Below are 25,864 nucleotides of genomic sequence, written 5' to 3' on the forward strand. Positions count from 1 at the left end.
CATAATCCCAGCCAAGCTCATATCAAAGCTCCAAAATCTAGGACTTGGCTCCCCACTCTGCAACTGGATCCTTGATTTTCTGACCAACAGACCACAATCAGTAAGAATGAACAACAACACCTCCTCCACAATAGTCCTCAACACCGGCGCCCCGCAAGGCTGCGTACTTAGCCCCCTACTCTACTCCCTGTACATACACGACTGCGTGGCAAAACTTGGTTCCAACTCCATCTACAAGTTTGCTGACGATACGACCATAGTGGGCCGGATCTCGAATAACGATGAGTCTGAATACAGGAGGGAGATAGAGAACCTAGTGGAGTGGTGTAGCGACAACAATCTCTCCCTCAATGCCAGCAAAACTAAAAAGCTGGGAATTGACTTCAGGAAGCAAAGTACTGAACACACCCCTGTCAGCATCAACGGGGCCGAGGTGGAGATGGTTAGCACTTTCAAATTCCTAGGGGTGCACATCTCCAAAAATCTGTCCTGGTCCACCCACGTCAACGCTACCACCAAGAAAGCACAACAGCGCCTATACTTCCTCAGGAAACTAAGGAAATTCGGCATGTCCACATTGGCTCTTACCAACTTTTACAGATGCACCATAGAAAGCATCCTATCGGGCTGCATCACAGCCTGGTATGGCAACTGCTCGGCCCAGGACCGCAAGAAACTTCAGAGAGTCGTGAACAGCGCCCAGTCCATCACACAAACCTGCCTCCCATCCATTGACTCCATCTACACCTCCCGCTGCCTGGGGAAAGCGGGCAGCATAATCAAAGATCCCTCCCACCCGGCTTACTCACTCTTCCAACTTCTTCCAACGGGCAGGAGATACAGAAGTCCGAGAACACGCACAAACAGACTCAAAAACAGCTTCTTCCCCACTATCACCAGACTCCTAAATGACCCTCTTATGGACTGACCTCATTAACACTACACCCTGTATGCTTCATCCGATGCCAGTGCTTATGTAGTTACATTGTGTACCTTGTGTTGCCCTATTATGTATTTTCTTTTATTCCATTTTCTTCTCATATACTTAATGATCTGTTGAGCTGCTTGCAGAAAAATACTTTTCACTGTACCTCGGTACACGTGACAATAAACAAATCCAATCCAATCCAGTGGTCCAGGGACCATGGGCAAGGATGGCAGGCGCTCACAGTTCTCACACTCTTTGACCGACTGTCCTACTCCAGCAGGATCTGCGCGACGATACGCACAGATTGAAAAAGAATGCCTCGGGCTCATTAATGGGCTACCGAGCTCCGTGTTTATTTGTCTGGGCTTCCAACCTTCATTGGAGACTGACCACAGGCCACTGGTCGCCATCACAAAAAACAAATCTTAGCCAGATGTCGCCGAGGCTGCAACGAATGTTCATGAAGTTGCGCAGGTATGAGGCGGGATTCTCCCGAGTCGGCGCAATGGGCCGACGCTGGCGTAAAAAACGGCGCAAACCACTCCGGCGTCGGGCCGACTGGAATTAGCGGAATTCTCTGCACTTCCGGGGGGCTAGGCCGTCGCCGGAGGAGTTGGCACCGCACCAGCGGGACTGCGTGAGTTAGCGCAAGCGCAGAACGGCCGGCGTGGTTCAGCGCATGCGCAGGGGGGGGTGTCTTCGCCGCGGCGGCCATGGCGGAGCCCTACACGGGCCGGCGCGGAAGGAAGGAGTGCCCCCACGGCACAGGCCCGCCCGCAGATCGGTGGGCCCCGATCATGGGCCAGGCTACCGTGGCCCCCCCCCCCCCTCCCCCCCCCCCCCCGAGGAACGCACCAGCCAACTTACCTGCCAGGTCCCGCCGTGCGGGATCATGTCCCATCCATGCCAGCGGGGCTGGTCAGAAACCGACGGCCGCTCGGCCCTTCGGGGCCCGGAGAATTGCCGCTGCCAACGGCCCCCGACCGGCGTGGCGTGATCCCCGTCCCAGCCCGGAAACCGCTGCCGGGGAATACGGCAGCCGGCGTCAGAGTGGCGGGGCGGGATTCACGCCGCCCCCCCCCCCCCGGGGATTCTCCGACCCGGCGGGGGGGGTCGGAGAATCCCACCCTTGATTTTGAGGCGGTGTATACACCGGGTAAACATCCTATCGTGGCTGACGCGCTTTCCAGAGCTCCCGGCACTGGGAACCACCCCAGCTGAATGAGGACATACAGGTCCATGTAAACATGGTGGCAGTGTCTCTGCCTGTCTCTGATCCAAGTCAAAGATCATTAAAGAGGGAGGAACTGTTAAGGTCACTATCTTGCAGAATGTGGTAAAATACATCCATGAAGTATGGCCCAAAGGATCGTGTTCAAGTTTCTACAATATTTGAGCAGAATTAAGTGACGTTAATGGATTTCTGTTGTGGTATCACCGGATTGTGATTCCACAGACATTGCGGTCAGTGACCCTCGTCAAGTTGCATGTCGGGCACTTAGAGGTGGAAAACTGCACGAGGAGAGCCTGGGGGGCAGTTTATTGGCCTGGGATCAACCTGAGGCATTGAGCTGATAGTGGAGAGCTGTGAAACATGCCAAAGATTTCAGCGAAAGCAGAGCAAGGAACCTATGCAGATGGGCAAGACAGTCACTACTTGGCAGAAGGTTGGCATGGACCTTTTCCATTTCAATGGAAAGGAGTACCTCCTGGCCATAGACTATTTCTCGAACTACCCAGAGTTAGTGCAGTTGTCGAATTCAACGGCAAGATGCGTTATTAAGAACATCAAAGAAATGTTTGCGCGACACGGCATTCCGAATGTGGTCATGAGCGATAATGGTCCTTGTTTTGACTGCGATGAATGGGCGGAATTTGCGTGGCAGTATGATTTCCAACGTGTTACGTCCAGACCGCATATGTCAAGCGGCAAGGCTGAAAAGGGAGTGCTGATTGTCAAGCAGATCCGAAAGAAAGCACTGGACAATCGCGTTAATAAACAGGCAACTACGCACCACTCTACCTCGTTTTCCTCAATAGCCCGTAAACCACTTGTTAACAAGACAATTGACCTGTCAGAAAAGGAAGCAGAAGGGGTCCTAAACAGGCACAGGTACTGCAAGCAGGTCCAAACACATATCGAATTATTACAGATGAAGGTGCACTTGAAATGAAAATGAAATGAAAAAAAAAAAGAAAATCGCTTTTGTCACAAGTCGGCTTCAAATGAAGTTACTGTGAAAAGCCCCTAGTCGCCACATTCCGGCGCCTGTTCGGGGAGGCTGGTACGGGATTTGAAACCGCGCTGCTGGCCTGCTTTGGTCTGCTTTAAAAGCCAGCGATTTAGCCCTGTGCTGAAGGCACGTGAGAACACCACCCACCAGGTACGCGGTACATACTCGTGCGACTCGGCCAACGTTGTCTACCTCATACGCTGCAGGAAAGGATGTCCCGAAGCGCGGTACATTGGCAAGACCATGCAGACGCTGCGACAACGGATGAACGGACATCGTGCGACAATCGCCAGGCAGGAATGTTCCCTTCCAGTCGGGGAACACTTCAGCAGTCAAGGGCATTCAGCCTCTGATCTCCGGGTAAGCGTTCTCCAAGGCGGCCTTCAGGACGCGCGACAACGCAGAATCGCCGAGCAGAAACGTATAGCCAAGTTCTGCACACATGAGTACGGCCTCAACTGGGACCTTGGATTCATGTTGCATTACATTCACCCCCCCCCAGCATCTGGCCTGCAAAATCCTACCAACTGTCCTGGTTTGAGACAATTCACACCTCTTTAACCTGGGATTACCTCTCTCTCTGGATCTGTAAAGATTTAATTACCTGCAAATGCTCGCATTCCAAGCATTGTCTTGCATCTTTGACTTTGTTTATATATATGTTTCTGGAACATACCTCTTCATTCACCTGAGGAAGGAGCAGTGCTCCGAAAGCTAGTGATTCGAAACAAACCTGTTGGGACTTTAACCTGGTGTTGTAAGACTTCGTACTGTGCTCACCCCAGTCCAACGCTGGCATCTCCACATCATGGGAAGGAATAGAAGAGCTTTGCTCAAAGTATGGCAACTGTTTGATATGCAACCGCCAGAAGAAGCACGCAATAGTCCTGAAACATCTGAAGAACATACGGAACAAAGACAACAAGAGGATGATACATCGATACACGAAGAACATCAAACGCAGGCAACAAATATTAAAGAACTTGAAGAACCTGTACCAGTTCAGAACAAGAATAAGATGCAAGTCAGAAAGACTGAACTTGTAACAGACTGTAAAAAAACCCAAATGCTGAACATGTAAATAATTATGCATATCATGATAAAATGTAAAAAGTAATTTAATGTATGTAAATAATGTTATTTTACAAAGGAAAGGGGATGTGATGATATGCATAAGGCAAGTTTGTCCATAATGTTATGCACGACCTCTGACCACTAGGTGGCAGTGTAAACACACCACGTGACCCTGTGGTCTGGGAGTTAGGAGTAGGTCGTGCTGGAGGATAACGTATTCGCAATAGTTCCACAATAGTTGATTAGTGTTGGTCATTTATTGTTTTATTTATCCTAGTTGTCTTATCACGCAGTTGTTCTACAATAAATTATTTAAACTAGATGTTCTGTAGTTCATCATTCGCTTTGACCAGTCTACAGAACCTGACAGGTGTTTTCCCTGGTTGGGGAATCTGGAACCATTGGACACAGTCTCAGGGTACCGAGGGGGGGAGGGTGGTGGGGGGGGTGGGAGCGATGTATAGACCAAGTCACCGAATGTATTCAAGAAAGAGATGGATAATTATTTAGATTTTAATGGCTTCAAGGGATATGGGAAGAAAGCAGAAATATAGCATTGAGATCGAGGGTCAGCCATGATCATATTGAATTGAGAAGCAGGCTCGAAGGGCCTTCTCCTGCTCCTAGTCTCGAGGGTTCTATGAAGCAAGAGCCTGATCACTCTTTCTGTTGGTCCTTCAATGAAGTCAGGATCAAAGGGCAGCATTGGGTTTGTGGAAATTCCTGGTCCATAATTTACTGAGAAGAAAAAGAAAATGTTCAACGTCTTTCTCCTCAAACAACATCGGATTTGTCTGCCAGGATCTGCGGAATTCATCCAGGAAAAGGTTTTCAAATAGATTTGTAAGCGTTTATTTCTAGTGGAGAAGTTTGCTGTTTGTGATGGAGGTGATCATTTTCTAAGACCTTATGGGTTAAACAATGTTCTCTTCGGTTTTCATAGAATCACTACAGTGTAGAAGGAGGCCATTCGGCCCATCGAGTCTGCATTGACCCTCTCAATGAACACCCTGCCGAGTCCCACAGCCCATTCTATCTCCATCACCTGGTAACCCAGTAACCCCACCTAACCTTTTGACCATGGCCAACCCACCTCACCTGCACATCTTTGGACTGTGGGAAGAAACCAGAGCTCCGGAGGAAACCCACGCAGACAGTGACCCAAGGCGGGAATTAAACCCAGGTCCCTGGCGCTGTGAAGCAGCAGTGCTAACCACGGTGCCACCGTGACGCCCATGTACAAGTAATTAAATCCTTGGGTGGAATTTTACATTGCCCCCCTGAGGAGCAGGATAGCAGCCAGATGTATAAAACCAGGCACTGTGCCCACCCATCACTGCTGCTTTTTGATCCAGAATGACCATTGGGGGCACATGCCTGGGTCAAATGGCAACCAGTCCGTCTTTTTTCCTGGCTGTCGTTGGGCGGTGGAGAGGTTGCCTTGTGATCAGACACGCTGTGCCCAATGGAGACCCTCACATCCATGGCATCCCCTCCAACTACGTGCTCCTCACCAGAGCCTAACTGGCAGAGCAACGCTACCCTGGTTTGGGCCTGCCAGCCTGGCCCCAGCGAAACCTGTACTTAGCTCCCCACTGCCCGACTTCATGGCTCCTCTTCGCCAGCGATTTGCCGCCGTCCCAACAGTGGCCACCACCCTTGGTGGCGCTGCTGGGACCCGAGAGCTGCCGGCCATTTGATGTCCTCAATTTGAAGAAAAGACTAGGACTGCCATCTGGGGGTCCCTAGGTCCCACGGCCAACATGGAGTTTATTTCCTTTCATACTTTCTTTTGTCCTTTACAATCGGAATGTTTCTTAAGATGAACTCAAAATGAGTAATAATGTAATAATAATCTTTATTGTCCCAAGTAGGCTTACATTAACTCTGCAATGAAGTTACTGTGAAAATCCCCTAGTCGCCACACTCCGGCGCCTGTTCGGGTACACAGAGGGAGAATTCAGAAAGTCCAATTCACCAAACAAGCGCATCTTTCGGGACTTGTGGGAGGAAACCGGAGCACCCGGAGGAAACCCACGCAGACACGGGGAGAACGTGCAGGGTCTGCACAGACAGTGACCCAAGTCGGGAATCGAACCCGAGTCCCTGGCGCTGTGAAGCAACAGTGCTAACCACTGTTCCGCCCAGAAAACGGGAACATTTCTTCTCAATCTCGTTGCTTTGCCCGAAAGGCACCGCTGAGATTTGAACTCAGGATCTCCTGTTTACAAGACAATCGCTTTAACCATCGAAGCTACAGTGCCAATTTACGCGATGCTGTACTCCTGATTGTAGTTTTCTCCTGTCCTGTGAACCAGTCTGCTCCACGTGTGAAAATATATGTCTTTCGAATTCTCTCGAAAGGCAGTTGGGGCAGTCTTGTGTTTCGTTTCTCAGCAACTATTACCATCTTGGCTCCACTTTCTCCCTCTACGTTGTCCGCTCTTCCTCGTTTGAAAATGAAATGAAAATCGCTTATTGTCACAAGTAGGCTTCAATGAAGTTACTGTGAAAAGCCCCAGTCGCCACATTCCGGCGCCTGTTCGGGGAGGCTGGTACGGGAATTGAACCGTGCTGCTGGCCTGCCTCGGTCTGCTTTCAAAGCCAGCGATTTAGCCCTGTGCTAAACCAGCTTGTTCCCTTCTCTTGGCTTTCCTTGTTCTCCGCACTCTTGAGGCATATTTAGTATGGAATGGGGCCAGGCCTAGCAAAGTAAACATAAAAGTCAAGGGCAGCATGCTCTAACCCTGACCAGAAAAGGCCCTTCTATTGACCCCAATAACTATCCACCTGGACTCTGGTTTCTGGACCAGTTTTCTCCAGCACTCAATTAGCAACTCAAGCCACACGGGCTTTATCACAGGCACCTAAGAGCTGAGTGTATGCTGCCCCTTGTGCCTCTCTGTAATGATGATAATAATAGCCGCAGTGTGTGCATTGTGGTATCAATAGTGTTACTGATTTAAAGTTTCCTGTCTTTTTGTTTCCTTTTTCAGACGGTGGGATTTAAGGAGCAGGCAGAATCCGACGCCTCACCTGTTTCTGAGAGTAATGGCAACGGCTGCAGTGTTGGCTCCTTCAACAGCGAGTGGGAGAAATTGGATTTCTTGAACACCTCTGAGCAGAGCGACATCTCCGATGAGCCTCGCACGCCAGAGACCACAACTTTGGAAGGGATGCTGCCGGAGAGGAGAGATTCCCCCAGCGGGGGCACCTTGCCGCCGCCGAAAGACGAGGAGCCACAGGCGGCTGCAGCGAGGAGAAGTCAGCCCGTCCGCCAGCAAGAGATAGGCCTCAAAGCCGACGTAGAAGAGATGGAGGTAACCAGCTCTGCTCCTACCGTGGATCACGCCCCAGGTGGAGGCAGGCCTCAGACGGCGGGAGAGGGCCCCGTTTCCGCGGGCAACGTGGCCCCTGAAGTGGAGGAGGTCAGAACCTCAGCAGGCCCCGATCCATCGACGGAAGGGCCTTCCATCGACTTAGCCCTCCCGCCTGTTGAAGAAAATTCTGCCGAAGCAACTTCTCCAGACAGAAAACTACCCGAGGCGATCATTGCTGAGATCGAAGGTGAATTCCTGAAAGTTGATCGCGCGGAGGAAGCGGAAGCTGAGGAGCCAGTGCGGCGGGATGTGCCCGCGGACAGCTTTGGTGCGCACTTAGTTGAAAAGCTCTTGTCTTACTTAAAGATACCCAGTTTCCTATTGGGTGAGAAAACCCCCACTGTCGAGGTGGGCGAACCAGAAGTGTTGCCAAATATCTCACCTGTGTCTGAACTGCACGCAAATACTGAAGTCACAAGCAGGAATAAATCACTCCCTAAAGAGTCAATGTCAGAGAACGAGGTTGTCCAAACTCCACCAACCGTGTTGCTGGCCGGCACGGAAGATCTCCACGGGGATGAGGAACCTGCCTGTACTGGACCTTCCGCAGAGATTGATGTCGACCATGTCACGGCGTTACCGAGCAACGTGGAAGACTCTGAGGTGGGCGCCTTGACCTCAGTCCCAGCTTTGGTGAAGGCAAGCATTGACCCCGCCCTCCCTGCCACCACCCCGCCAACTATTCCTGAACGCAACCGCGCAACGGGGGCACCAGACACGCAACCATCTCTGCACCCAGGGGTTGGTGTGGTCCAGGCCCCTTTGGAAAACCTCGGCGTTAGCCGCCCAGAGGTGGTGGCACCAAAAGACCAAGAAGTTCCAGGTGTGCCCACTCTGCTGCCCACCGTGGATGTTGAGAACCTTGACGGGGAAGGAGAAGGTGTGACTGGCTTCTCACCTGCTGAAGTCCATACTGACCAATACACAGCGCCATGCTTGGTGGGTGTAACAGAGGAGAGCCGTGTGGCAAAGGGGGTTACTGATAATGGAAGTCAGCTGCTTGACGTGGTGTCCATTCCAAGTAATGAAACTGTGGGCCCAAAGGCAGTAATACCGAGGGCTGTCGACGAAACGTCAGGCAGCGACTTGCAAGTAGCAAAGTGTCCCTTAGATGCACGAGAGCCCAAAATGAACCGAGTGCCGTCCATTGTGGTGGGCAGTGAAATGTTTACAAATACGGCCAAGGCAGAGGACAGCGAGGCAGTAAAGAAAGACATACCCACCGTGCCGCTTCTGCCAGCTTTGGGCGTCAAGGTTAAGCCCAGTGATGCCCCGCCGATCATCCCGTCCGCCACAGCGGCGGAACTCGCGTCGGGGGCGCGCCGCAAGATCTTCCTCCCCAGGTCCAAGCAGTTGGACGATCCCGAAGGGCCGCCCCCCGACGTGCTCCACCTGCCGACGCAGCCAAAGAAACAGGAGGCGGTCAAGAGAGTCCACCAGACACAGGGGGACGTCGGGCCCCCCGGGGAGGAGTCGAGCCAGTTTTTGTTGGCGCCCAGGAGGAGCGGCGCCCTATTGCCGGCCCCTGCGGTGCAGCAGACCCCGCCCACGGAGAGGCGCTCGCCAACCATGGCGCGGAAGATGGACACGCTCGAGGTGCCAAAGCAGTACGGGGAAGCTGGCGATCAAAGTGGAAGTTCTGCAGCAACTAGAGGAGAGATGAGTAAGGACGTCAAACCTGCCTCTGTGAAAAGTGAGGCGAAACCAGAGGAGGGCAAATCAACCAAGAACCCTTTTAAAGGTAAAAGTGTGAATGAACCCTCCAGGGTTACCTCGGCGCTCGCAGTGAGGAACTGCTAATGGTTTGGAGAGTTGGCGTTGTTAAGGAGTTAGCTGCCAGCTCCCTTTGTAGCCCCGGCTGGGACTGGGTGGGAACCCAAATTCATCCTTGACAGTTTTCCAAAGAGTTTGGCATTAATTTCTCCCTGAACCTCACAACGATTCAATGACAGGTAATGACAATCCAATTCATTCATCAATCCAATGCCTGGCTTATTTGGAAGCTAGTTCCTGTGTTGGGGAGTCATGGCGATGCATTTTAGCTGCCAAGGTTATCTGTGGCTGCTTTCAGGGGAGATGTTTAATCCTCTAACTTGACCCAAATCTGTCTATTTCCAGGTTTACCAGTGGTGGATACTGGGCAGGCAGCCAATCGAAAGAATTTAGTGAGGTTGGCAGTATCTTCCTAGAATCATAGAATGGTTAGCGCACAGGAAGGGGACATTCGGCCCATCAAGTCAGTGCTAGCTGGGTTTAGCTTTGTAGTTTGATCCCTGGCTGGTCAGGTTTGCCAGGCCCCTGATAGCCCAGTAGCTGAAATGAGGTGAGGAGAGCTTCAGGGAGCAGGTAAATAATTTGTCCTCGTAAACCCCTTGCCCACTGTCCCATTCACCCCCCCACATCCTTCCTCAGCCCTTACAACAGAGCCAGCACCCATACGGCAATCCCCCCCCCCCCCGAGGTTGGGCATCAGACCTTTCCGCACTCCTTGGGTCCAGGATTGGACCCTGCCTACCCCCCACATCCCCACCTCCACCACCCCTCCCATCGCCGCTACTAAACTCACCCCCTCCCACCCCCTTTGCACCCCTGCCCCCACCCCACCCCAATCACTCACGCTCCCATCTCAACTCCCACCTCCACTCCCATCCTCCCTTCTACCCTCGTCTCTACCCTCAATCCTATCTCCCATCCAGACTCTCATCCACACCCATATCCCTCTTATTCCCCAACACCCCATCCCATTCCCCCACACCTCAACCCTGCCCCTGCACTCCTTCTCCCAAGCCCCCATACCCACGCTTACCCACCAGCTCCCACCCCTGTCCTGCCCACTCCACCCCTGCATCTACCCCCATACCCCATACCCAACACTGCCTCTACGCCCCACTTCCCAAGCCCCCAAGCCCATGCTTACCCATCAGCACCCCCCCCCTCCGTCCTGTCCCCCCCTCCCCTCCCCCCCCCCAACCCCTGCCTCCCACTAGTAGCAGGCCGCAGGCGGGTGGCATACCTGGTCTTGCTCGCTCCTCCGGACATTCCTCCCAACTCGACCGGCAGTCCAGCTGCCCTACGGGTGAGGAACCTGATTTGGGGGACGGGATCCAATAATCCCACTTCCTATCCGGGGGGTTTCTCTGCGATTGGCCACTTGATGGAGGAGAATCTGAATCCAGACCCTTCAGCCCATCACCTGAGCATTGTTCTGCTGAAGCTAAACCAATCATTTCCGAGCTTTTGTAACCAGTTGGGTTAAGTCTCAGTGACACCGAGTGGGGAAATGTACGGTGTGGACTGTATGTCACCAAGGCCTTTATACCGCAAGGTGTTGAATCCAAAGGAGGATTTGGAAGCGTTGGATGGACCAATCTATCTGGTTGAAGCTGCTTTTCCGATATGGTTTCATATGGAAAAGTGAGACTTTATTTCGCTGAGCGCAGTGGAAATTCTGGCTGGCAATCCGGTGAATTTAGCTCAGTCTCCCATAAGCTATGATGGAAAATCTTGCATGGTCACCTGATCTTTGCCAGTCAATCCCCAACCCCTCAAACTCCAGATCATAGAATCCCGACAGTGCAGAAGGAGGCCATTCAGCCCATCGGGTCTGCGCCAACCCTCCGAAGGAGCACCCCACCCGCCCTATCCCCGTGGCCACACTTAACCTTTGGACGCGAAGGGACAATTCATCACGGCCAATCCACCCAACCTGCACGTCTTTGGACTGTGGGAGGAAGCCGGAGCACCCGGAGGAAACCCACTCAGACACCCGAGGCCGGAATTGAACCCGGGACCCTGGAACTGTGAGGCCGCAGTGCTGACCAGTGCGCCACTGTGCTGACCATAGGATGGTTGTCACCTCTGTTTGAAAGGACAGTGAGAGGATGACATCAGCAGCAACTTGTCTCGTGTTATAGGGTGCAGAGTGGTCACGTTATGCGAAGGAGAGGTGCCAGTTTTTTATTTCATTGATGCCTCGGGCAAGTGTCCTCTGTGATTTGGATGAAGGTTTTACAGTATTATTGTACGCTGGCAAACAGATTTGGAAACTTGAGCCAGAAATCCTGGAGCCTCTCACAGCGCATTCCATTTTTGTCACCGTCCCAGAGGCAACAGTGACACAAAACTTAAACTCACTTTGCGGACAAGGCCTCATGAAAGGGATGCATTGGGGGATACAGAGAGCAGGTTTTATTTACTCCACTGGTGGGAGAGACTCTTTAGCTATCGCGAGCTTGCCTTTTTCTCACCCTGGGAATCAGGCGAGCCAGCCCATTGCGCTCCCTGAATTAAAGCTGGCCCCTGGGATCGATTCCGGGCCTATCCAAGGTCGGCTCTGAGGAGTTCGGCCTGCTCCCTCAATGGCCGCCGCTCACTGGTGTTCCTGAGGCCCTGCATCTTTGGGGCCCCAGCGACCAGACTTTTTAACATTCCCATTCCTTCAGCTCCCCAGGTGATTCGAAAGATTAGAGTGGAGCAGTTTTCAGACGCCTCTGGGAACCTGAAGATTTGGTGCCAGTTCTTCAACGTTTTGAGCAACTCGGCCGTCAGGTGGCAAAAAGATGGACTTCACTTGGATGAGTTGAAACGAAGGTAGCTATCGCCATCCTGTTCTACCTGCCTACCTTACACCATGGCCCAGTGATATATATATATTGCACACTCGTTCCAAAAGGGTGTAGGTTCATCAGGGTAATGCTACCCTTCTGAGGCCCTGGGACGGGGGGGATTCTGGTCTGGCTTGGGTACAAATTTAGCATGGTACAGAACCTCTGGGATCAGGGTTACCAACACTCCAGGGTTGCCCTGGAGACTCTTGCAATTGAAAATTAATTCCCAGGGTGATCCAAGCGAAAACATCACCCAGCCATTCGCTTAAAAAATAAATAAAAATAGAAAATGCTTTTCAAACACAGCAGGTCCAGCAGATTCTGCGGAGAGCGCTGGCGAAGAGTCATATACGGACTCGAAACGTTAACTCTGTTTCTGTCTCGCTGCCAGGCCGGCTGAGATTTTCCAGCATTTCCTGCTTTCATAGAATCCCGACACTGCAGAAGGAGGCCATTCGGCCCATCGCGTCTGCACCGACCCTCAGAAAGAGCACCCCACCTAGGCCCACTCCCCCTGCCCTATCCCCGTAACCCCCACCTAACATTTGGACACCATTTATCGTGGCCAATCCACCTCACCTGCACATCTCTGGACTATGGGAGGAAACCGGAGCACCCGGAGGAAACCCACCCAGACACGGGGAGAACGTGCAAACTCCGCACAGTCAGTCACCCGAGGCTGGAATCGAACCCGGGACCCTGGCGCGGTGAGGCAGCAGTGCTAACCACTGTGCCATCGTGCATCTGCAGAATTTTCTGATTATTTAAGAACTGATTTTGCTGAATTGTTATGAACGGTTGTCTGACTGGTGGTCACGGATCAAGAGTAAGTTGGTTTTACAGTTGGTATATTGCTTCGAGACAGAAGAACCATATAGGAGCTGAAGTAGGCCATTCAGCCCACGGCCTGCCCTGCTGTTCAATACGATCGTGGCTCGTCTCGGCTTCAATTCCATTTCTCCATTTCCCCCTCTGCCCCCCGATATCCTTTAATTCCCAGAGATTCTCTATCCCCAGCCTTAAATATACTCAACAATGGATCATCCTAAACCCTCTGGGATAGAGAATTCCAAAGATTCACAACCCTTTGAGTGAATTAATTGCTCCGCATCTCAGTCCTCAATGATTAACCCCTTACCCTGAGACTGCGTTTTAGATTCTCCAACCAGAAGAAACAATCCCTTAATGCCCATCCAATCGAACCCTTTCAGAATTTTCACAAAGGGTCATCCAAGACTCGAAACGTTATCTCCCTTCTCTCTCCACAGACCTGCTGCGATGGTCCCGCAATTCCTGAATTTGTTTCAGATCCCAGCATCCACAGCTTTTACCCTTCAGAGTTTTGTGGGTTTCAATGAGATTTCCCCTCATTCTTCTCGATGCCAGAGGAACATAGGCCCAATATTACTCAGTTTCTCTTCATAGGGCAACCCTTTCTTCCCAGGGATCAATCTAGTGAACCTTCGCTGTACCAACTCCAATGCAAGTACATCTTCTCTTAAATGTGGACACTGAAACTACACACCGTATTCCAGATGTGATCTCATCAAAATCGTGTACAACTCTAGCCAGACTTCAATATTCTTGTATTCCAATCCTCTTGCAATCCAGGCCATCGTGTCACTTGCCTTCCTAATTGCTCGGTGCACCTACATGCTAACTCTCTGAGTTCCTTGTACAAGAACGCCCAAGTTTCTTTGAACATCAACCTTTGGAAGGTACTCACTTTTCAAAAAATATTCTACTTTCCTATTCTCATGACCAAAGTGAATAACTTTGCAGTTCTCTAATTATACTCCATCAGCCTTCTTGTTGCCCATTGACCTCACCTGTCAATATCTCTTTTCAACCTCTGTGTCCTCCACACAGCTTACCTTCCCACCTGGCTTGGTATTATCAGTAAACTTTGATACATTACTCTGGATCTTCGTCTAAATCATTAATATAGTTTGCAAATAGCTGCGGCCCCAGCCCTGACCCTTGCAGCAATCCACTAGTCACAGCCTGCTAAGTTGGATTGGCCCCTTTTATGCCCGTTCTTTGTTTTCTATCTGTTAACCAATCCTTTATCCATGTTAACTCAACCCCAAGAGCCTTTAGCTTGCCTATTATCCTTTTGTGTGGCACCTTATTGAATGCCTTTTAGAAATCCAGGTATACTACATCTACTGGTCCGCCTTTATCTAGTTAGATCCTCACAAGTTACATCCTGAAAAATCTCCAATAAATTTGTCAAACAAAATTTCCTGTTAACAAAACCATGTTGATTTGGTTCTAATTATAAGATGTTTTCCCAAATGCAATGTTAAGACTTCCTTAATAATAGATTCCAGCATTTTCCCAACAACTGATGTTAAGCTAACTGGCCAGTACTTCATTGTTTTCTCCGTGACCCTTTTATCCGCTGAAATTAATTTTCCTAATTTCCTCATTCTCTAGCCGTTAGGTTCCCATCTATTTTTGGTATGAAACTTGCGTCTTGTTCTGTGAATGCAGACTCAAAGTATTTGTTCACTGTCTCTGCCATTTCCTCATCCCCCATGATAATTTCTCCCGCCTCTGCTTCAAAGGGACCAGCATTTACTTTAGCTACTCTCTTCCTTTTCACGTAATTTATAAAAGCTCTTACAACCTGTTTTTATATAACTGGCAAGTTTACTCTCATATCCTATTTGTTTTCTTTTCATTACCATTTTGGTGGTGTTCTTTAAGCTTCTAACACACACCCAGACTTGTTACTTACGAACTTAACGTGGAATTGAATGGTATTATGATCACTATTTTCCAGTGGATATTTTGCGACAATATTATGAATTAACCCTGCTTCATTACACAAAATAAAGAATGAAAATTGGCTCAAGCGATGGCATCAGTATCACTTTGTTCATTCAAATAATTGTTTCATTTAAGTGAGACTTGCAAATTCCTCTCACGTCATTGCTGTTGCATTTGCAACCACAGACTGTATTCACACCTTCTGCCACTTCAAGCCATGCCAATCACTTTCCATTTACAACCACATTTTGTTGTGTTGGGTGTTCTGGATCCGTGGAACACATACAGGTCACCAACACATGAAATAGTGCAACACTATTTTATTGAATCATTAACTGTTTAACATATTCTAACTGTGGGTTAACACAATACTAGCTTTAACTAAAGACCTTTGTTCTAACCAGTCGATGCACTCAGCACATGGTGAATGTCTGTGTTGCAGGCTGCGAGCTCTGTCCTCCTAGCTAGCTGAAAATGAAAATGAAATGAAAATCGCTTATTGTCACAAGTAGGCTTCAAATGAAGTTACTGTGAAAAGCCCCTAGTCGCCACATTCCGCCGCCTGTTTGGGGAGGCTGGTGCGGGAATTGAACCGTGCTGCTGGCCTGCTTTGGTCTGCTTTAAAAGCCAGCTATTTAGCCCAGTGTGCTAAACCAGCCCCTAGCTGCAACTCGAATGAGCGGGAACTCTGCTGACCCCTGTCTTTATAGTGCGTGTGCTCTAACTGGTGATTGGCTGCGGTGTTGTGTGTGTTGATTGGTCCCACTGTGTGCCCATCAGTGTGTGTCTGCACCATGATATACTGGTGTATATTATGACATACCCCGTTTTATAAAAATATGTACCTGTGTGGCAATAAATAGTGTATGGTGAGAATGTCCCTGTGTGCGAAATATTTACAGGACTATGTACATGAGAACCAAGCTATTTACATGGGAAGGTGCCTGGTGCAGAAAAACAGTATGCAACAAGAATAACGAGATCAACACTATATACAAACCATGTAAACGATTAAACGGAAGAACAGAACAAATCAGAAAGTCCATAAGTCCACAAAGTTCACAGATTAAGTCTCTGAGGTTCATAGATCATAGAATTTACAGTGCAGAAGGAGGCCATTCGGCCCATCGAGTCTGCACCGGCTCTTGGAAAGAGCACCCTACCCAAGGTTAACACCTCCACCCTATCCCCATAACCCAGTAACCCCACCCAACACGAAGGGCAATTTTGGACACTAAGGGCAATTTATCATGGCCAATCCACCTAACCTGCACATCTTTGGACTGTGGGAGGAAACCGGAGCACCCGGAGGAAACCCATGCACACACGGGGAGGATGTGCAGACTCCGCACAGACAGTGACCCAAGCCGGAATTGAACCTGGGACCCTGGAGCTGTGAAGCAATTGTTGGCGACGAATTCTGGTTGACCCCCTCAAGGGTGGGTCGAGAGCTGCTGGTTCAGGAGCGGGCTGGACTGCGTCAGAGTGAGGAGGATGCAGAGTGACCGGGATCTCTGCATAGCCCAGGTCAGGGTCAGCACGGGGGCGAGGCGACAGTGGAGGATCACGTAGCGAGCGTGGAACGAGACGAAGGGCGCGTCGATTGCGGCGCAGAATGGAGCCATCCGGTAGACGAACCAGGAACGAGCGGGGGGGCCACCTGCCGAAGAACCACAGCGGTTGCAGACCAGCCACCATCCGGAAGATGGACGCGGACATTGTCATCTGGAGCCAGAGCAGGGAGATCAGCTGGTCGGGAGTCATGAGCCGTCTTGTGCTGTGCACGAGACAGTTGCATCCGGCGAAGGACCGGCATGTGGTCGAGGTCTGGGACATGAATGGACGGCACATTCGTCCTCAGGGTGCGACCCATGAGCAACTGGGCTGGCGACAGGTCAGTGGACAGTGGGACGGGGCGATAGGCCAGCAAGGCGAAGTAGAAATCAGACCCAGCATCGGCAGCCTTGCAGAGGAGCCGTTTGACTATATGTACTCCCTTCTCCGCTTTGCCGTTGGATTGGGGATACAGGGGACTGGATGTCACATGCACAAAGTTGTACCTCCTGGCGAAGTTGGACCATTCCTGGCTTGCGAAGCAGGGGCCATTGTCCGACATCACAGTGAGTGGGATGCCGTGTCGAGCAAAGGTGTCCTTACAGGACGGATGACTGCAGAAGATGTGACGTCGTGCAACCGTATCACCTCCGGGTAATTCGAAAAGTAGTCCACGATCAGGACACAGTCTCTACCCAGCGCGTGGAACAGGTCGATGCCCACCTTGGTCCAAGGTGACGTGACCAACTCATGGGGCTGCAGGGTCTCACGTGGTTGGGCCGGCTGGAGGCGCTGACAAGTGGGGCAGTTGAGCACTGTGTTGGCGATGTCCTCATTAATGCCGGGCCAGGAGACAGCCTCTCGGGCCCGTCGGCGGCAGTTTTCCACGCCAAGTTGGCCCTCGTGTAGCTGTTCCAGGACAAGCTGGCGCATGCTATGCGGGATGACAATGCGGTCCAGTTTCGGAAGAACCCTGTCTACTACCGCCAGATCATCTCTGACATTATAGAACTGAGGGCATTGGCCCTTGAGCCACCCGTCCGTTAGGTGGCGCATGACACGCTGTAGCAAAGGGACAGCCGCCTTCTCGCGGCAAATTTGGACGAGGCGTTCACCCGTGGCAGGTAGATTGGAGGCCACGAAGGCCACATGGGCGTCAACCTGGCAGACAAATCCCGCTGGGTCACATGGAGTGTTGACTGCCCTGGAGAGAGCGTCAGCAATGATGAGGTCTTTGCCTGGGGTGTTTACCAGCTGGAAGTCGTATCGCCGGAGCTTGAGAAGAATACGCTGGAGACGAGGCGTCATGTCGTTCAAGTCTTTCTGTATTATATTGACCAGCGGGCGACGGTCGGTCTCGACGGTGAATTGAGGAAGTCCGTACACATAATCGTGAAACTTAACCACACCGGTCAGAAGGCTCAGGCACTCCTTTTCTGTCTGCGCGTAGCGCTGCTCCATGGGGGTCATCGCACGTGACGTATATGCAACAGGGGCCCATGATGAGGCCTCATCGCGTTGCAGGAGCACTGCCCCAATGCCGGATTGGCTGGCATCGGTCAAAATTTTGGTCTCCTTTGCTGGATCAAAGAAAGTTAAGACCGGGGCCGTGGGCAGTTTTGTTTTGAGTTCTCTCCATTCGTGCTCGTGGGCAGGGAGCCATTGGAAGTCTGTCGTCTTCCTGACCAGGTTCCTGAGAGCCGTGGTATGAGAGGCGAGGTTAGGGATGAACTTCCCTAAAAAGTTGACCATGCCCAGAAATCGGAGGACCGCCTTCTTGTCCTCTGGTGTTTTCATGGCTGTGATGGCAGCCACCTTGTCCGCATCCGGCCGCACGCCCAACTGGGAGATGTGGTCCCCGAGGAACTTGAGTTCCGTCTGACCAAAAGAGCATTTGGCCCTGTTGAGGCGGAGGCCATGCTCATGAATACGCGCTGGAGACGACTAACATGCTCCTGCGGGGTGGTGGACCAAATGATTATGTCGTCGACATAGACGCGAGTTTTGTGAAGAGCTTGGCGCGAGCCATCTCACGTGTGATCTCTTCGTGCTTGGGAATTGGATAATGCTCCCTCATGATACTGCGATTTAGATCCTTGGGATCAATGCAAATTCTCAATTCGCCGGAAGGCTTTTTTACACATACCATGGCACTGACCCAGTCGGTTGATTCCGTGACTTTGGAAATCACTCCTTGGTTCTGGAGGTCCTGCAGCTGCTGCTTGAGGCGGTCCTTAAGGGGTGCTGGGACCCAGCGAGGTGCGTGCACCACAGGCGTGGCATTCAGTTTCAGTAAGATCTTGTAGGTGTACGGGAGCGTGCCCATGCCCTCGAAGACTTTGTGGTGCTGGTTGATAATGGCGTTGAGTTGCGCTCTGAAGTCAGCGTCCTGAAAGGCAGACGCGTCAGCAGGAGAGAGAGAGTGAACTCTCTGAACTAGGTTCAACAGCTTGCATGCCTGTGCGCCAAGCAGGGAGGCTTTCGAGGAGCCCACGATCTCGAAAGGAAGGATGGCTTTGCGCGACCTATGCGCCACTTCAAGTTGGCACGAGCCGCTAGCAGGAATGACGTTGCCATTATAATCTAATAGCTGGCAGGCTGATGGGAGGATGGCTGGTTTGACACGAAGGCTTTGGAGGTCAGACCGCGCAATGAGATTGGCGGAGGCACCAGTGTCCAGACGGAATTGTATCTGGGACCGGTTGACCGTCAGGGTGGCACACCACTCATCGTCTGGATCGATGCTGTATACCGACAGCGGCTGGTGTCTTTGCTTCGGGGACAGCCTGTTTTTTGTCACGACACCGACTTGAAAAGGCGCCTTCGGGTCCTCGGTGTCACTGCTGTGTGGGAGGTCCGCACCGGACTCGGTGACCGTGGGTTGAATTGCCCGAACGTTCCTGCGAGGCTGGCTGAAGCGATATGAATTGGCAGGCTGAGCTGCTCGACAGCAGGCAGCATAGTGGCCAAGTCTGCCACATCGTAGGCATTGTCGAGGTTTTGCAGGGCTTTGCCGTTTAAAATGGGCGGAGCCACAGTTGCCGCACGTCGTAGCGTCAGCACGTTCGCTGCGCCGCCGCGCATGCATGGTTCGGTCATGTGTGGTGCGTGCCTGCGCATTACGTTCTTCGACGTCGCCGTCCCCTCGTTTGGTGCGCGGGTGTCTGGGAAAAGCGCGCGAAATGGCCGCCATCATCCTGGAGTTGCTCAATCACTTGGACCCGTTACGCCTCGTGGGGACCTTGCCGCGCCGTTTCAGCCGCTTGGATGTGGGAATACCGACTCGTGGTGTTTTCGTGTCTCACTGGCAGTCGCTAGGGTGAGCTACTTTACTTTGAGGAGCTGCTGACGTAGGGGGTCCGATTGAACACCGAAAATGACCTGGTCGCGTATAATGGAGTCGGAGGTGGGCCCGTAGCTGCAAGACTGCGCAAGGATGCGGAGGTGGGTGAGAAAGGAATGGAAAGGTTCATCCTTACCCTGCAAACGCTGTTGGAACACGTAGCGTTCGAAACTTTCATTCACCTCTACGCTGCAGTGAGTGTCAAACTTGAGGAGGACCGTCTTGAACTTTGTTTTATCTTCATCATCCGCAAAGGTGAGAGAGTTGAAAATGTGGATTGCATGGTCCCCGGCCGTGGTGAAGAGAACAGCGATCTTCCTGGTGTCCGAGGCGTCCTCCCTGTCTGTGGCCTCAAGGAAGAGCTGGAAGCGCTGTTTGAATATCTTCCAGTTGGCCCCGAGGTTGCCGGCGATGCGGAGCGGCGGCGGTGGGCCGATGTTGTCCATGTTGCAGGATGACGGAATGCTGGCGGAAGGCAGATCACTTACAGGTAGGTCTAACAAGTGCTGGTATGCAACCACTCCTGGTATCATGATGTGTTGGGTGTTCTGGATCACATACAGGTCACCAACACTTAAAGTAGTGCAACACTATTTTATTAAAAGGTTAACTATTTAAACATAATTGAACTGTGGGTAAATACGATACTAGCTTTAACTAAAGACCTTTGCCTTGTCCTAACCAGTTGATGCACTCAGCACATGGTGAATGTCTGTGTTGCAGGCTGTGAGCTCTGTGCTCCTAGCTAGCTGCTACTCGAATGAGCGGGAACTCTGATGCCCCCTGTCTTTGTAGTGCGTGTGCTCCCACTGGTGATTGGCTGCGGTGTTGTGTATGTTGATTGGTCCCACTGTGTGTCCATCAGTGTGTGTCTGCACCATGATATACTGGTGTATATTATGACACATTTGTAAGATAATGAAAAGCTTGAAACCATTGAATGCATGTACTGGTTACCAGTAGTTTAATAAATCCTGCACTTTAACCAAAGGCTGCTGTCCTACTCCAGGGGGAGCCAAAGCCCTCCAGTGCCCTTCCTACAGCAGCACCTCCTTGAACCCCTCTGAAAATGAGGAACCTTCCCGGCTATGCTCATTCGCATTGTGTTTAAAGTTCAAAATGATGCACACATTGGCCGAAATTTTCCAGCCCTTACTGCTGACAGTATTTTCCAGTCCCGCCGATGGTGACCCTCTGTGGGACATCCTCAGGAGGTAGAGGGTGTTGCCAAGATCAGTCAGAAGATCCTGCCTCCGGCCAATAGCAGGCCGCCTCCGCTGCCAGATAATATGCCATGTGGAACTGGAGTTGGGCGGGACTGGAAAATGCCGCATTGGGTCCTCTCAGCAGTGGAGCTACTGATCCAATCATAATGCAACATTAGCTGTGCATTAGGACTGAGGGAAAGCTTCATGGAGGCCAAGCCTCCAAGATGTTAATGCCGTCTAAAGAAGTCATCAGTCAGCGACAAGGACCCTGGATGTTTTGTCCCTCCCCAGTTTGAACTGAAAATTGGCCGACAAAGAATTTTCCTGAAATTTGCTGGGACGGGTGAGTTGCGGGAGAGGTTTGAGATCCCGAGGGGGAGTGAGTTTAGGTACTGGCAGGGACGGGACTTTGCGCGAATGGAGCTATCCACGTTCCCCCGACTACCGGAATACACGCTGCTGGAGAAATTGCTGCTCCCAGCTGAGGTGTGGGAGGACAGGATTGGGGATATATATGGATGGTTGGGAGGGCAGGGTGAGGTGCTGGTGGATAGGATTAAGCGGAAGTGAGAGGAGGTGTTGGGGGAGGGAGAGAGGGTGGGGTCTCTGGTGTGAGGCGATGCGGCGAGTGAACTGAACATCCTCCCTGTGCCAGAATGAGCTTGATTCAGTTCAAAGTGGTACACATGGTCCACGTGACCCGGGGGCAGAGAAGTGGGTTCTTCCCGGGAGTAACGGATGGGTGCGAGAAGTGTGGGCGGGGGTGGGGACGGCGAATCATGCTCACATGTTCTGGGGTTGTGATGCGCAATCAATTACTCTCGAGACAAGGTGAGGCATAACTAATAGGCTTTAATCTGCTAGAACTCTTCCCCAGCAGCTTCGGTACAGAAAGTGAAGGCTGCTGGGACGGCATCGGTTCTTATACTCCGCCTCTCAGGGCGGAGCTATGTACATCGGCCAATGGTAGACTCCTGGGTTTAGCCAATGGCCATCCACCTCTCAGGTACCGCAACACCTGGTATTACCACAGGTTGTAATAAGTTGGAGAAGTTCTGGGAGGTGGTGTTCGGGACCTTATTGAGGAAAGTGGGGGGGGGGGCTGAGGTGAAGCCGGATCCGTGGTGGCCATCTTTGGGGTTTCGGAGGTGCCGGAACTGCTGGAAGGGGGCCGATGTTGCGGCCTTCTCCCCTATGATTGCCCGCTGATGGATTCTTTTGAATTGGAGGTTGTCCATGCCACTGGGGGTGGCGGCATGGCTGGGGGGATCTGAATGAATTTCTCCAGTTGGAAAAGTTTGCCTTAAGGGGGTCAGAAGAGGGCTTCGCGGTCCCGTGGAGGCCGTTCACAACGATATTTCAGGATCTGTTCGTGGGGGGGGGGGGGGGCGGGGGGAGTGGACAGATGGGATTAAAAGGGGAAAAATGTACAAAATGTTAACTCTGTTTTGTCGGAATGCGGTTTTGTTATTGTTTACGATTGGAATGAAGTATCTTTAAAAGAAAAACAAAGAGATTTCCCGTTTAGGAGAATGGTCTCCAAGGTTTCTAGGCCCGAGGCTTTTTACTGCCAGTCGCAGTCTAATCATTTGCTTGCTGCATTTCCCCAGTGCCGGCGACGAGAGTCAAGTGTCACTGGCAATTGTACAGGCCTCAGCGAAGGACTGTGGCGTTTACAGGTGTGTCGTGGAGAATGAATATGGCTCTGATGTCACTGACTGCCTCTTCAGCAATGAAGGTGAGTGAAGGTGCCTCCGTGGGGGAGACTGTGACGGGGTTTGAGGAGATGCGTTGTACCCAGAAGATGCATATAGTTTGGAATCCTCTTCTGCCAAACATAGTTCACGCTGGGTCAGTTGTTATTCTCATACCTGAGATTGAGGGGAACAGGGAAAAGGCGTGGAGTTGGAGTTAGGTGAGGTGACATTATTTGTCATTCTGTGGCCGTTGTCACATTATGGTAACTTGCTGCGAACAAAGAATAAAGAAAAGTACAGCACAGGAACAGGCCCTTCGGCCCACCAAGCCTGTGACGACCATGCTGCCCGTCTAAACTAAAATCTTCTGCACTTCCGGGGTCCGTATCCCTCTATTCCCATCCTATTCATGTATTTGTCAAGAAGCCCCTTAAATGTCACTATCGTCCCTGCTTCCACCACCTCCTCCGGTAGCGAGTTCCAGGCACCCACTACCCTCTGTGTAAAAAACTTGCCTCGTACATCTCCTCTAAACCTTGCCCCTCGCACCTTAAACCCATGCCCCCTAGTAATTGACCCCTCTACCCTGGGGAAAAGCCTCGGACTATCCACTCTGTCCATGCCCCTCATAATTTTGTAGACCTCTATCAGGTCGCCCCTCAACCTCCTTCGTTCCAGTGAGAACAAACCGAGTTTATTCAACCGCTCCTCATAGCTAATGCCCTCCATACCAGGCAACATCCTGGTAAATCTCTTCTGCACCCTCTCTAAAGCCTCCACATCCTTCTGGTAGTGTGGCGACCAGAATTGAACACTATACTCCAAGTGTGGAGTCCTCTCGATCACCTCACCCACTGTAACACAGAACCCAAGAGGTTGAGGGTACCCCAGGTTATACAGGACGACAGAGCTGTGCATAAATTGGCTCCTACGATTCAACAAGTGTTACGGTACCCGGGCCAGAGCCCAATGTAAATTGGGAAACCGGATAAGACCCCAACAATTTTCCAGTTTGTAATCTGTGGGGAAAGGATACTTCGCTCCAGGAGTCATTCCACCGACAAACTCGGGATCTTTTATATTAAAACAAACTTTATTACTAACGCAGGATTAACCCCACTAACATCCAAGGAAAACAACAGCTTTTCAGTTAAACAGTTCTGAAAACAAAATAAAGGTCTTCGAGCTCACTTTCCCATCTACGTCTAAACGTTCAATTCAGCAAAATCCACGCGCACAGATCAAATGCCACTTATTAATAAAGTTAACACTCAGTGGCTTACAGGTTTATTCCCAAAGTCCTTGGGAGAGAAGCTTTCGGAAGTCAGTCTGAGAAACACCCCTATTTTCCTCAGAACGCAGAACAGAACTCTAAAACACGGAACTGAAAACAACAGACACGGGGCAGGACTGAAGTCGAAACTAAAAATAACGGATCCAGCTTCTCCCATGAGTGACATCACAGCGTGCCGAGCCGTTAACCCCTTAATCACAGCTTTAGCGAACATATAACCAGGATACCTGAATCTAAGTTTGCTTAACAACATTACTGCAACCGACATATAATGCAATATAAAAATATCCTACAAACATAAGAACTAGGAGCAGGAGTAGGCCATCTGGCCCCTCGAGCCTGCTCCGCCGTTCAATGAGATCATGGCTGATCTTTTGTGGACTCAGCTCCACTTTCCGGCCCGAACACCATAACCCTTAATCCCTTTATTCTTCAAAAAACTATCTATCTTTATCTTAAAAACATTTAATGAAGGAGCCTCTACTGCTTCACTGGGCAAGGAATTCCATAGATTCACAACCCTTTGGGTGAAGAAGTTCCTCCTAAACTCAGTCCTAAATCTACTTCCCCTTATTTTGAGGCTATGCCCCCTAGTTCTGCTTTCACCCGCCAGTGGAAACAACCTGCCCGTATCTATCCTATCTATTCCCTTCATAATTTTATATGTTTCTATAAGATTTCCCCCTGCATCCTTCTAAATTCCAACGAGTACAGTCCCAGTCTACTCAACCTCTCCTCGTAATCCAACCCCTTGAGCTCTGGGATTAACCTAGTGAATCTCCTCTGCACACCCTCCAGTGCCAGTACGTCCTTTCATCACTTCAAACAGCATTTGAGTGGCTTTGAATGGATTTGGGGACAGGCCGGGACCGTGAAAGGCTCAATATGTCAGTCTCTCTTCCGTTTTCTTTTACTGCTGTGCAAAGTGTCAGTGCGTTTTGAATAAAGATCTAACTGGTCTGTTTATTGCTGCAGTGTTGTCCGGATTGATTTCAAGAGAAGAAATTGAAGGTAAGACCCCAACCTCCAATCACCTCACTGATCCCTGCCGATCAATCACAGCTCTGTCGTCCTGTATAACCCCGGGCACCCTGACCTCTTGGGTTGTGTGTTACAGTGGGTGAGGAGATCGAGATGACTCCCATGCTGATTACCAAAGGTCTAACTGATGAAGGGTTCTGGGGCAGCAAACTCTTTGGCAGAGTTATGACAAAGGAGCTGCATTTTGGCGCTGGATTTCGACGAAAAGCGAGCCGGGTGAAAGTTATCTATGGACTGGAGCCAATATTCGAATCCGGGGCGACCTGTATTATCAAAGTGCGGAACTGCATATCCTTTGGGACCAAAAGGGAGAATGGCCTTATTGAAAGAAACCATGATATCACAATGCAGGTAAGGATGGAATGTTGAGTTAGATCAAGAAGATTTGATTGGGAATCCCCACAGAAATTGCGTACAGTCTTGGTCCCCTTATTTAAGGAAAGATATATTTGCCGCAATTCTCCAGCCATTTGCTGGTGGCGGGATTCTCTGGGTGCGCCACCCCACCTGCGGTATTCCCAGCGGTCTGGTGGTTTCAATGGGAAATCCCAATGACAAGCGGAGCGAACAGAGAATCTTGCCACCAGCAAATGGAGCAGCCAAATCCTCCATCCTTGCTAGGAGCGGTCAGGGGGCGGACTCGCAACGGAGAATCCAGCCCATTGGAGGCCGTACAGAGGAGGTTTACTAGGATGATCCTGGGAATGGAGGGATTACCATATGAGGAAA

The 25,864-nt window shown here is 51.0% G+C and overlaps 1 protein-coding gene and 1 non-coding gene across 2 annotated transcripts in view; one reads left to right on the forward strand and one right to left on the reverse strand.

The window, feature by feature from the left end:
- Positions 1–25,864, forward strand: part of alpk3a (alpha-kinase 3a) — a 100,314-nt gene that overhangs the window by 59,494 nt on the left and 14,956 nt on the right. Inside the window, exons 6-10 of the mRNA XM_072493084.1 lie at positions 7,233–9,357; positions 12,059–12,206; positions 22,714–22,841; positions 25,070–25,105; positions 25,212–25,486. Coding sequence (XP_072349185.1) covers positions 7,233–9,357; positions 12,059–12,206; positions 22,714–22,841; positions 25,070–25,105; positions 25,212–25,486 — 2,712 coding nt within the window. The remainder of the gene's footprint in view (positions 1–7,232; positions 9,358–12,058; positions 12,207–22,713; positions 22,842–25,069; positions 25,106–25,211; positions 25,487–25,864) is intronic.
- On the reverse strand, positions 6,427–6,500 carry trnat-ugu (transfer RNA threonine (anticodon UGU)). The gene has a single exon. It is a non-coding gene; the product is annotated as a tRNA-Thr (tRNA).

The sequence above is a fragment of the Scyliorhinus torazame genome, chromosome 30 (genome assembly GCF_047496885.1).
Source record: "Scyliorhinus torazame isolate Kashiwa2021f chromosome 30, sScyTor2.1, whole genome shotgun sequence".
NCBI lineage: Eukaryota > Metazoa > Chordata > Chondrichthyes > Carcharhiniformes > Scyliorhinidae > Scyliorhinus > Scyliorhinus torazame.